The sequence below is a fragment of the Pteronotus mesoamericanus genome, unplaced genomic scaffold (genome assembly GCF_021234165.1).
Source record: "Pteronotus mesoamericanus isolate MK-2021 breed Mesoamerican mustached bat unplaced genomic scaffold, CSHL_Meso_final contig_78, whole genome shotgun sequence".
NCBI lineage: Eukaryota > Metazoa > Chordata > Mammalia > Chiroptera > Mormoopidae > Pteronotus > Pteronotus mesoamericanus.
The window spans coordinates 2,663,543-2,675,727 of NW_026555258.1; the positions used below are offsets into that span (position 1 = coordinate 2,663,543).

Genomic DNA, 12,185 nt, shown 5'->3' on the forward strand with positions numbered 1-12,185 from the left:
AGCAGTCTCCTGTCACTCTCCTGTTTTAGGACAAGATGGACAAGGAGAGTCTGGAGCAAGATAAGGACTCAGGCTAACAGACCCCCCCGCCCCCGCCACGCGTACCTGTTTGGGTGGTCGTGTCTCCCTGGGAAAGCTGGCACCACACTCACCCCTTAATCAACATGTGACTTCTTCAGCCCCAGCCTGCCAACCGCAGAAGCCCTCAGGACAAAGGGCTTGCTCTCTTGGCTCCTGGCACTCTGGCTGCCCGGGCTCAGGCCACCCCAGCCTTCAACTGCCCTTATGTTTTCCGCCCTGCTGTGCCCTGAGCCTTTGCTCCCCCGCCCTCACCCCCCCCCCCCCCGCTCCCCGCCACACTCTAGCTAGGCCCGCTCTCTGCCGGGGAACGGATCGCTGATAAACCCTGATTGCACACTCACAGATTTGCCGATCTATAATTCTTTGCACGCGTCAGCGAGAAGAGCCAGGTCCCCCCCCATTAACACAAGGGCACACCAGGGAACTCGCCAAATTTTAACCGAGTGGGAAGAACAAACCAGCTGGCCCCAGCCCAGGACCCCAGGAACCAGGGTTTGCATCTAAACATGGAAGGTGACCTTTCAGCCAGCACTCACCCGCTCCTCGGGCCTCTGCCAGGCACTTGCAGACGCTGGGGAGAAGGGTCCTGCCTTACGGGGCCCCAAGGTCCTAGAGAGAAATGCCAAGGACCCTGGTGATAACCCCCATGAGGGGCCTGGGGGGCTGTGCCCTGGTGCCAGGCAGATCTGAGTCTGCAACTTCAAGCTGCGTCACTGTGACCTTGAACCGCAGCTGTTTTATCTTCTGTGGTTTCTCCGTATCTGGTTTCTCCCTGCCCCCACTTTACTGCTACCCTTTTGACCATGGGGCACCTTCCCTGTCCCCTCCCTCACCATACCTAAGCTGTAAGAGGGCCCCCCAGAGGCTCCTGGAGTTTGGGTGTGAGCAAGGGTCAATGCTACCGACAGGCCCTGGAAGGACAGTATGGCCAGCTGTCACAGGGGCGCCAGGAGATTCCGGGAGCGGCTCCTGGTCCCCAGGCCAGGTGCCGGCTTCGGACGTCCTGAGCAAAGGAGGAACGATCGTAGACTGAGTCAGTGCGAAGCCCAGCTGGTTTTTCCTAACTGTGATTGCTTCAGTATTTTCTAAAGACATTCAAGTTTTTCCCCCAAATCGTTTCTCTGACTTCTCAGGTCTGGCCCCGAGTTCGCAGGCCCGTGCTTCTCGCTCCGGAGCAGGGCCTGCTTTGTCTTAGGGCGCAGAGCAGATGGCTAGGGGCAGGCAGAGCCCCGGGGACTCGGTGCGGTGCGTGCTGGGAACCAGAGGACTGCGGGCTGTGGGCCGGAGGCAGGAACTGTGGCCAGTGGGCGGGGCGCGGGCTGCGTCCGTGGGAGGGGCAAGAGATTCATTGGCCTTCGGTCCCGCTTCCCGCAGGCGGCAGGCCTTCGGTCAGGCCCTACCGGTGTTCTTCCTCGGGCGCGGTCCGCCACGGGATCTCGCTGGGACCCTGGCGAGCCGAGTCCCTGATCACCGGGTCGGGGTGAGCCCCCTCCGTCCCTCCCAACGCGAGTCTGGCCGCAGCGGGTGAGTCTGCACCCCGCAGGGCCAGTTGCGCCCCCTCAGCCCCACACTGTTCCCGCGTCGCGCCCGGAGCCCTGAGCCCGCCCTGCCGGGCGGAAGTCTTGGTGCGCGCCTCCTCCCGGGCCGCTTCGCTGCGGACGCGGAACTGGGGTGGACAGGGCTCGGGCCGGCTCTGCGTCTTGGGCCCCGCGGGAGGCACAGCCTAGCGGAGCCAAAGTCGAGGCGGGGGCTTGGAGGACGCATGGGGAAACCGAGGCCCGCGCAGGAGGCTTGCCAGAGGCCTCGGAAACTCCAGCTCCGGGATCCTTCTCAGACCTCGGGAGGAGCCCCGCCCGGCTTCTTGCGGTCCCGCGCTCGCTGTGACCCTTGGTCGCCCAAGCCCGGTGCTGTAGAGCCCTTCCCGCACGTCATTCTCTGGGGCGGTGCGTATTGCCCTATCTCCCCGCCTCCGCGGCCCGTTTATCCGGGGAGATCCCCGAGGCTGTGGTGGGAGCGGGAGAGGGACCTGCCCCTCGTTACCGAGCTGAGGAACGATGGAGCGCGTTCCACGGTCCCCTAGAGTGGCCAGGCCTCACCTCTCAGAGCAATGCACTGCCGCCACCCCTCCACCCCCCCGCCCTGGGGAGGCGCGGCCCTGTCCACGCGGTACAGGCTCTAGGCTCGAGTTCCGGTTTTCCTAGCGTTTGCTTGCGGGAATCCTTCTCCAAGCCCCGCCCAGACGCCCGCCCCCCGCGCATCCCCGCCACACCCAGGGCCTCTCCCCAGCGTCGTGGGAGGAGTTAGGAGGGAACCCCCGAGAGTCCCAGGTAGGGGGCGGTGTGTCCGTCCCCAGGCACTGCTGCAGGCTTCTGCTGAGCGCTGAGCCGCGAGAGCAGGGCCTGGGATCCACATTCCCCTGGGGGGGCCGCCCAGGGGAGGGCAGGGCAACAAGGATGGCGCTGCTGTCCTCTGGATAAGAAGCATTTCTTTGCAGGTGCACCCCTTGCCGACGCAGGATCTGGGAGAGGAGGCCTATTCGCCAGGGCACTCAGCAGGCGCACAGGCTCAGGTGCTGCACCCAGCCATGCGCTGCCGCCGACTGGCCCTGGGCCTGGGGTGCTGCCTGCTGGTGGGCGCGGCCCTCGGCGTCCTGTGGTGAGCACGCTTCATGGGGCCCTCCAGCCCCACCTCAAACTTCTCTCTTGTCATCTCATCCCCCAAACCTGACCCCTCCCCTGGCACACCTGCCCCCCTACCCCCAAACCCCAACCTCGGAGAGACCAAACTAGGCTTCTGAATTTTGCCTAGTACTGGCCTCCGGGCCTTTGCACTTGCTCTTCCCTCTGCCCCCACCATCCTCCAAGCCACATTTACTGTTTACCCTCCCAAGTTCACCCTGTGTGTTCTGCCTGTGAGGTCCCTGGGGCGGCCCCAGACCGCCCAGCCCCTGCCCTTGTGTGCAGGGCCCGGAGTCGAGAACATTCCGCCCCAGGAATGAATGGCTTCACGGGTGGCTAATGACTATGCCGGAAGACCAGGCAGCCTTGTCCTCCAGGGTCAGCCAGGCCTAAGGAGAGCTCGGGGCCGCAGACGCACCACGGGGGCCTTGACTCCCGCTCACGTCCCCCAGGCGGGCTTTCCGCCTCTGGAGCAGTGGAATCAGCAGGTGTTCCTCCTTCCCAGGGTGTATGCCGAGAACTGGCTGCCGTTCTCCTACGTCCCCTATTATCTCCCCTGCCCTGCGATCTTGTAAGTATGGGGCTGGGAGAACCGGGGCCGTGGGCTGCGGGGAGCGGGGGAAGCGGGAGAGTTCTTAAGGTCACCTGTCTGCAGGGTCCTGGGTGTCGTGGGTGTTTGGGGGTCCTGACGACACCCCCTCCACAGCTGGGCCCTGAGCGTGCTGCACGGCTCCCCGCCTCCCTGGCTGCCCCGTCAGACGGGAAGGCAGAGGCGTCCTGGAGGGTGAGGGTGTCCGAGAGCTTGGGGAGCCCCCGACACGCAGCGGGCCCTCAGGAAACAGCGTGTGTGGGGCTTGACCACTTTGCTCAACGCTGTGTTCCACATGTCCTCAAGGAGCGAACGAACGTGTGACCCAAGTCTGGCATGTGACTTTTTGGCAGTTGAGAGGGAAACGAAGGGTTGGGACAGTCTGAAGGGGCATCGGGCCTCAGGGGCCTGTGTTCCCTGACAGAGGAAGGAGAGTTGAAAAGCTGGACCACAGGCTACCAGTTAGCGACGCCTGTTTTGTTATTATAAAAACACAGGATATAGCAAATTAGGAAGCTGGAAAGCAGAAAAGAGGAAGACAACAAAAAAACCCTCTTGGGTCCCCGGCGTTGGAATTTGGATCCAGTTCGAGGGTTTTGTTGGCTTGTCGGTTGCTGTAGTTTCTAGATGATCCAGTTATGCCTCTACCTGGTTCTAAAGCCAGAAAGGCTGCTTGCTATTGGAGATAGTTGTGATCTTAACGTCTCGGGGGGCTTTTATCCTGTTTCCCAGAAGTGGCTTTATTTTTCGGCCTGTGTCCATACTCTTCACGGTCACTCTCGTTTTAGTCCGCCCCGGGGCTGGGGCATCGTCCTAGAATACCTCCTCACCTTTCCCACAACTTCGGGGATTTCGGTGGCTTCCAGTTTCCCGGTGTCCTAAAGTATTCCACAGCGAGCAGCTTCGGGTGTAACGCTTTTTCTGTCTTAAAGGTCTTTTCGTTTACTGTGTCCCCTTCCTGGGTTGGAGGACATGGAGAAGTTCTTTTCCTTTTTTTTTTTTTTTTGTTTTTTTTAAATCCTCACCCAGACATGCTCATTGATTTTAGAGTGAGGGGAAGAGAGGGGGAGAGAGAGGATGAGAAACGTCAGTGTTACAGAGGAACATCGATCGGTCACCTCTCGTAGGCACCCCAGCCAGGTACCGAACCCACAACCCAGGCACGTGCCCTGACTGGAAGCCCAGCCTGCGACCTCCTGGTTGTCAGGTTGTCATGAGAGGCTCTGGACTCAGCGTGTCAGGGGCTTTCCCGAAGGCCCCGGGTGCCCCCCCGTCCACTCCCCCCTGCCACATACTGCCCCTGGACCCCTGCGGAAGTCCTGGGTGAAACCAGAAAACAAACTCAGCCAGAAAAGCGAAGGCCAAACCACCGAGCCGACTGGAGAGGCGGGCACGCTGCTGTGTCCTTGCGGAGATGTCCCGCCTTCGATCCCTGCGGAGGCCTCCTTCCCCCAGGCCTCCCCCTCTTCTGGGGGCCCTTCTGTGGCCACCTTCCCCCGGTGGCCTGTTTGCAGTTAGTTACCTGTCATCGCCCTGGGCCGGGCGCCTGTGCTACATTTTTTGCTGTTTCCAGTTTGTCAGTCTTTGGGTTCTACCGAGGTAATTTTTCATAGATTGAAGTTGGACGGTTTTGCCTGATTTCGACGGCCGCGTCTTTCCTCTTTGGATTTCCTCATGGCCGGTCGTTGCCTTACCCTCGGGGGTCCTGGAAGGTGAAGTTCCTCCTTCTGGGGCTCGGATGGCTGTGTTGTGTGAGGCCTGACTCTGTGGCTGGCCCTGTGGGGAGCAGGGAGGAGCCAGCGCGGGGGGCGGGGGAGCGCTGGGCTGGCCGGTGCCACGGCCCCCCTTCGGACCCCGTGGGTGCAAGCGGCAACCTGAGTGTGCTTGTTTGTGTGAAACTAGGCCAGAGGGCCAGTGTGACAGACTGACTTTTTTAAACTGTAGATTCCAGAGCAGAGGCTGATCACAGAAGGAAAGAGGCTGTGTGATTCACTTACAGGAGATTCCTAGAGACAGAGGGAGGAAAAGAGTTACCAAGGGCTGGGGGAGGGGGAGGAGGGAGCGTTGACTGGGGGCGGGGTCTCAGTTGGGAAGACGGTTCTGGGATGGGCGTACGCCCTGGGAACGCACTTAGAGCTACCGAACTCTACGCCTAAGAAGAGCTTCAAGGGTGAACCTTTGTTACATATTTTTTACCACACACACAAAACAGAAACCAAAATAGGTGGGAAGACTCAAGGAAGTGAAAGCCGGGCGTCACGTGCGGACATACTGAACGTCCCCAAGTGAACGGCGGGCCCCGAGGCCTCGGGGGTCCCAGCCTCACAGCAGGCCCGGCAGGAGCTGGCTCCCTGGGGGCCCTGGGGGCAGCGCCGCCCCTTCTCTCTGCGCCGCACCTGCACCGCCTGGAGAACAGCTCTTTGCCGAAGGGTTTATTGTCTCGTTTTTTAAGGGCGAAGGAACCAACCTGCCCGAGGAGTCAGAGGCCTGGCTCAGGTCCCTGGGTGAGACGGCGGCAGAACCGGAGGTTCTCTGCAACCTGCCTCCCTCCTCAGGGGCCCCCTCCGTGCGTGGCGCCCAGGGCGGCCTCCACGCCAGTGCGGGCTGACCATGCAGGCCGCTGCTGGGTGTGGGCTGAGAGCCCCTGACTCGAATCCCTGGCTGCATTCACGGTTAAGCACGGGCTCCCTTGTTGCAGATCAGTCAGGGTTCCCTGAGAAGCCAAACCGGCACCAGCAGGAGCGAGAGGCAGGGGGAGGGAAAGGGCGGGAGAGAGGGGGGTGGCGAGGTAGCTGACCAGATGGACAGGCAGGCAGGCAGGCAGGAAGAGATTGGCTAGCTTGATCGCGGGGTGGCTAGGCAGCCTGAGCACGGGCCGGGCCGTCAGGAAGAGCAGGCGTGAGCCCTTGGGCGGAGCTGACCCCAACAGGACCTCGACTTCTTCACAGAGACCTCCGTTCTGCTTTCAAAGCCTGTCAGCTGACAGTGTCAGGCCCAGCCATTGAGCGGGGTGATCTGTACCCTCAGCCAGCAGGTGCCGGCGTTCCTGGCATCTGCCGGATACCTTCGTAGCACCTCGATTGGTGCTTGTGACCCCGGGTCGGAGCACTGAGCGTCCCTGTGGGCTCGGGCCAGGCCGCTCTCCCAAGGCCCCCAGGCCGGGAACTGGCAGGACTGGGCTCACCGGCTCTCCGCGGCTTCTCCGACCTCCTTCCCCGTGCTGGGCTCTACCCAGTGCCAGAGCTGGCAGAGCGCCAGCTCCCAGACCATGCAGCCTGCCACTCAGTGGCCCTGGACAGACGCCCCAGTGGGACCCAGCCCCGGCAGCATGGGCAGGGCTCGGAGCCGGCGTGGAGCCTGGGGCACCTGCCCCCTGGGGTGCGGAGTCAGCCTCAGCCTTGTTCTGACTTTCTTGCCTCCACCCACCAGCAACATGAAGCTGCAGTACCGAGGGGAGAAGCCGTTCCAGCCGGTGGCCTGGTAAGCGCATTGCGGTTTCTTGCGTTGTGGCCCCAGGGTGCGGGCCGCCTCCCTCACGCCGGCCCCTCTTGGTTGCAGGTCGCAGTACCCACAGCCCAAGCTGCTGGAGCAGAGGTAGGCGCTGCTTAGGGCCCCGGTGTGTCGTGGACAGACCTGGGGTGGAAGGTGGGGCACGGAGCTCCAACTGATAAGCTGGGGCGGCGGAGGTGCCCAGCGGCCTTTGCGTCCAGGGAGACTGGGGCCAGGCTACCCACTCACAGGAGGCTGGAGGACCGGGTGCAGCGGGGCTTGTGAACTGCACAGCGTTGTGCCTGCCGCATGGCAGGCGCTCAATCCATCATCAATGACAAGATATTTACAAAATTTTTTTCTGTCCTGGCTGGTGTGGCTCAGTGGACTGAGCGCTGGCCTGTGAATCAAAGGGTTAGCGGTTCAATTCCTAGTCAGGGCACAGGCCTGGGTTGCAGGCCAGGTGCCCAGTAAGGGGTGTGCGAGAGTCAGCCACACACTGATGTTTCTCTCCCTCTCTTTCTCCTTCCCTTCCTCTCTGTCTAAAAAGAAATAAGATTTTTTTAAAAAACTTTTTTTCTTTTATTGATTCTAGAAAGAGAGGAAAGGAGGGAGGAGGAGAGAGTGGGAAACATCAACGTGGGAGAGAAATAGCGATGGGTTGCCTCTTGTCCCCACGGTTGCCTGGGACTGAACCCTGTCCAGGGACTGAACCCGCGACCCAGGCACGTGCCCTGACCAGGAATCGAACCCGGGACCTTTCAGTTTACGGGACGATGTCCAACCAACTGAGCCGCACAGGCCAGGGCATTTTAACGACGATATTGCTAACCCCGCTCATTAGACACTTAGGCACCTGAGGTGCCTTGACCACCAGTCCTCCGACCACCCTGGGAGGTAGCTCTCACCATCCCGCCTTCCCACCGGAAGACGCCGAGGCCCTGAGGCAGGGATGAAGCTGCCCGGGGCCACGCTGCGTGGGAGGCAGGGCCTGGGTGAGCCTGAGGCACGCACGGGGCGGGGGTCTCAGCCCCTGGGCCTCCCCTGCTGCCAGGCCCACAAACCTGCTGACGCTCACGCCCTGGCTGGCGCCCATCGTCTCTGAGGGGACCTTCGACCGGGAGCTCCTGCACAACATCTACCGGCCGCTGAACCTGACCGTCGGGCTCACCGTGTTCGCTGTGGGGAAGTGAGTGGCGGGCTGGGCCTCTCCGAGCCACTGGGGCTCACAGTCTGGGTGAGGCGGGACCTGGACCCGGGTGGAAGGAGGGCTTCCTGGAGCCTGGCATGGGCGGGGTGGAGGGACAGCAGCCGCCTTTGTCAGCTTCCCTCTGGGACCCCTCTAGGACTCTTGAGAGAGGGACCATGATGGGGCCCTAAGGCCCAGGGCGCTGGCCAGGTGAAGGGTGGCCAGGTGAAGGGTGGCCAGGTGGGGCCAAGCGACCCCTGGTCCAATCAGCTGTGGCCTGGAGGGCGGGGCTATGTGGTTGCCACCTGCCCTGGGCCCCCAGCACCCAGCACCTCTCACCTTCCCTGGATGCAGCCACGTGCCTGCTCCTTGATTCCTCTCCTGTCCCCGAGGCACAGTGTCTCTGCTGATAAGATGGGATCACAGCGGAATCCCTTAGAAGCCGCCTGGCACTTAGTGCTTGAAGTTAGGTCAGTTTGCGAGCAGAAGAGGCACTGCCCCACTCAGACTCGTTCTGATGATGGCCTTAAGGGGTAGGTGTTACGACTGTGGGCATTTGACAGACAAGGACCCCAAGGGTCAGACCTGCGTGGCTCCTCCAAGTGGGGAGCTGAGGGGCGGGCCCCGTGCCCTGCATGGCGCCAGCACATAGTGGGGACCCCACTAAACGCACTGGATGACAGACTCTTACCGCCAGGTACACCGGCTTCGTCCAGCACTTCCTGGAGTCGGCCGAGCGGTTCTTCATGCACGGGTACCACGTGTGCTACTACCTCTTCACTGACGATCCCGCGGCCATCCCACAGGTCGCTCTGGGCCCCGGCCGCAACCTCAGCGTCATCCGCATCCAGAAGTACTCCCGCTTCGAGGAGATCTCCATGCGCCGGATGGAGACCATCAGCCGGCACATTGCCCAGCGGGCACACTGGGAGGTGGACTACCTCTTCTGCGTCGATGTGGACATGGTGTTCTGGAACCACTGGGGCCCTGAGACCTTGGGAGACCTGGTGGCTGCCATTCACCCAGGCTACTACTCTGTACCCCGCCAGCAGTTCCCCTATGAGCGCAGGCATGTCTCCACCGCCTTTGTGCCAGAGAGCGAGGGCGACTTCTATTACGGCGGGGCAGTCTTTGGGGGACGCGTGGACAGGGTGTACGAGTTTACGAGGGGCTGCCACATGGCCATCTTGGCGGACAAGGCCAACGGCATCATGGCGGCCTGGCAGGAGGAGAGCCACCTGAACCGCCGCTTCATCTCACACAAGCCCTCCAAAGTGCTGTCCCCCGAGTACCTCTGGGACGACAGGAAGCCCCAGCCACCCAGCCTGAAGCTGATCCGCTTCTCTACCCTGGACAAGAACAGCAACTGGCTGAGGAGCTGACGGTGAGCCGGGGTGGCCATGGGCAGGGCCCCACGCCCTGCAGCCTGCTCGCCCAGCCGGTGCCTCACTTCTCACGCCTTGGCCGAGACCCGTGCCGCCCTGCCTGCCTCTCTGTCCCGAGAATCCCACCAGAAGGCGGATGTGGAAGGGCCCTTGTGAACTGTAAAGGGCTGTGCCCATGTGAGGAAAACCCTAAGCTCTGGTGTGGCCCAAGAAAAGTGGGACGGGGCGGAGATACTCATGGTAAAGAGCAGGGCCCACAGGCTCCCCAGCAGCCATGCCTTCGTGCCTTCGGAGCGGCTCTGCGGGGTGCCCTCCTCCGCGCCTGCGTTCCCGCCGCCGCCCCCTTTCTCTGGCTGCGGGGCTCCCAATCCTGGGACGTCCTTCGGCCACATGGAGCCCACTCCACTCAGGAGCCCATGAACCGGACTGGGCTCAGGCTCTCTCAGGTTTCCAGTCCAGCTGCACCCCATGGCAGCCACCCGCCCTGGCACGCGCCGCCTCCTTTGTAAGAAGGTCGGGGCAGTTTTAATAAAGGTGGCACCTGCTAGGCTGTAACCGGGGTTTTTCTACCTGTACCTCTGCGTGTCTGTGCCATTGGCCAGAGATGATACACGCAGCCTGGATTGCAGGCGCAGTCCGCTCGTGGGGTGGCAGCAGGAGGGGAGTCCTCCAGAAAGCCCGGGCTAAAGCTGCTGTCACTGGTGTCTAAGGGCGGTGCCCTGGGGTTGGGACCAGGGTCGGCCCTAGTCCCCATGGGCATGGGCCGAGGCCGAGAAGGCTCTGGGTCTGAGAGATGCGGGGCTCGGAGCCAGGCCGAGAGTGAGGTGGGGGGCTCTTCTCCCCTGCAAGGCTGACCCAGGGCCGCCCCTTCCTGACACTTCTGTGGCCAGGGAGCCCCAACACAAAAGGCCTCTGATGGTCAGTGCAAGGCTCAGGGATGGCAAAGAACAATGATTCCAAGCCCAAGGCTCACAGCAGCACCTGGTCACTCAGCCGAGTGATCCTGAGCACTGGGGCTGCTGCGCATCCGTAGAGTGGGGTGAAAGCACTGGAGGCCCCCGGGGGCCCTAATAACAGTAACCACCCGCAACACCCGCCCTTCCAATGGTGGGGCGCTCTCCGCCATGAACCACGTGTCCAGGAGGTGTCTGGGTGTCTGGCCTCCTGCCGGGGAGAAAGGGGCGGTGGGCATACAGAGGAGAGGTGGAAGGGGCGGCTTCACGTTCCTGCCTACTCTCGGCGTCCGTTACTATTTCCAGGTCCCCCGGGCCCCAGGCAACCACCGAGCTGCTTCTGCAGGTGGCAGGGGATGAGGACGAAAGAATGGGGGCGGATCTGCAAGGACTCCCGTGTTTCCACGCCCACACGGCCCAGGCCTTGGCGGACTCTGCCTGGTTGGGTTTCGGGTGGCCCGAGGTCCCAGGGGTCGTAGGAAGCCTGCAGCAGGAGATAAGGGCGGAAGACGCGTGGGACCTGCCCAGCGCTGAGTCCTTGGTGCGCTGCGCGCGAGCGGCAAGGCGGGGCTCCCGTGCACGCGCTGTCCGCGGGCCCGTGTGCGCGCCCGGCGGTGGATTCCAGACCCAGCTGCCCTGGCGGGGTCCGCCCCCAGGAGGGAGGCTGGTGCGCGCCCCCGAGCCCGAGAGGCCGGGCCCGCCCCTCACACCTGCGGCGGGCTGGGGCGGGGCCGCGGCTCACCCCGCCCACCCGGCTGCTGCCCGGGAGCCCGGGCGGAACCGAGCGGCGGGGCCCGAGCGGCCGGCGGCGCGGCGCAGACAATGGGAGCGGCGCTGGCGGCGGGGGCTGCAGAGCCCCGGGCCCGGCGGGGACGGGAGGCCGCGCCATGAGCCTCGCAGCCGGGCGCCCCCCTGTGCGGCGCGCGGGCCGAGGCGAGCGGCCTCTGCGAGTCCCGGGCCCCACCCCGGGGCCGGCGATGCGCTGCCGGGGCTGAGGATGATGGTAGATTGCCAGGTAAGTGCCACGCCCTGCCTCGCCGCCCTCCCCGGCGTCGCGGGTGGAGGGACGCCCGCATGTCCCCCGCCACACCCCATCCGGCGGGGAGGGCGCGCGGCGCTGCCTTCACGCTCGGCGCGCGCTTACGCAGTTCCGCGTTCAACTCCTTCTGGTACAATTGGGAAACTGAGGCTGGGAGAGCGGCAGGGACTGGCCCGGGGCTCACGGGGTGGGCAGAATCAGGGGAGCAGCAAGGGTTTCAGCCTCCCAGGCCAGCCTCACTTCTCCCGTGGGGTTTCCTTTGAATGAGAACCTCTAAGATCCTGGGGGAACCCCTGTCCACCCCTCCCTAGTGGGGCCCTTTCCGCTGGGCACCCCCGCATGGACACAGGCACATACAAACACACTGACTTTCCAGGTGGGGGCCGTGGAGTGGGTTCAGAGGAGGCGTGCACACTGCGGAGGTGACAGGGGGAAGCAGAGAGAGGTTGGAGGCAGCCCAGCCAGCGGGCAGGAGCATCTAGTCTCCTAGCAACATGCAGGGGGTCCATATCATGGGGAGGGGAGAGATGCCAGACTGATGGCCAGGGGCTGCCTGGGCGGGGGCCACCCCCAGGATCGCCTGGAGAGGACGTGGAGTCCTGCGTCTTCTGCTCTGGGCCCCTGGAATTAAGAGGAGACCCCCTCCCTAGTGTGCAGGGGGCTGCAGGAGAGAAAGCCTCAGCCTACTCCTCTGTGCGTGGGAGTGCAGAGATCATGTGACACCAAGGGTCCCACAGGCTCCTGGAAGAGTCTGCCATCCCTGGCTCTCCATCTGGGACCCC

At 63.3% G+C, this 12,185-nt stretch overlaps 1 protein-coding gene across 5 annotated transcripts; it reads left to right on the forward strand.

The window, feature by feature from the left end:
* The first annotated feature begins 1,443 nt into the window (after positions 1-1,443).
* Positions 1,444-9,966, forward strand: GBGT1 (globoside alpha-1,3-N-acetylgalactosaminyltransferase 1 (FORS blood group)). Of its 5 annotated transcripts, XM_054584170.1 has the most exons (8): positions 1,444-1,605; positions 1,916-1,985; positions 2,576-2,736; positions 3,265-3,330; positions 6,778-6,828; positions 6,907-6,942; positions 7,892-8,026; positions 8,724-9,966. In XM_054584170.1, the coding sequence occupies exons 3-8, from the start codon at positions 2,666-2,668 to the stop codon at positions 9,406-9,408; spliced, it is 1,044 nt and encodes a 347-aa protein (XP_054440145.1). In that variant the 5' UTR covers positions 1,444-1,605; positions 1,916-1,985; positions 2,576-2,665; the 3' UTR covers positions 9,409-9,966. The 5 variants fall into 5 exon arrangements, with proteins under 5 accessions (XP_054440145.1, XP_054440143.1, XP_054440144.1 ...); XM_054584168.1 differs by lacking the exon at positions 1,916-1,985 and having other exon boundaries at positions 1,473-1,605; XM_054584169.1 differs by lacking the exon at positions 1,916-1,985 and having other exon boundaries at positions 1,496-1,605; positions 2,597-2,736.
* Positions 9,967-12,185: the final 2,219 nt, after the last annotated feature.

Bases quoted from the DNA above. Each gene is read 5' to 3' on its own strand.
- GBGT1 (XM_054584170.1), top strand. From the start codon at position 2,666: ATGCGCTGCCGCCGACTGGCCCTGGGCCTGGGGTGCTGCCTGCTGGTG. The intron at 3,331-6,777 runs GTAAGTATGGGG...TCCACCCACCAG, and splicing joins CTCCCCTGCCCTGCGATCTT to CAACATGAAGCTGCAGTACC. The intron at 6,829-6,906 runs GTAAGCGCATTG...TCTTGGTTGCAG, and splicing joins CCGTTCCAGCCGGTGGCCTG to GTCGCAGTACCCACAGCCCA.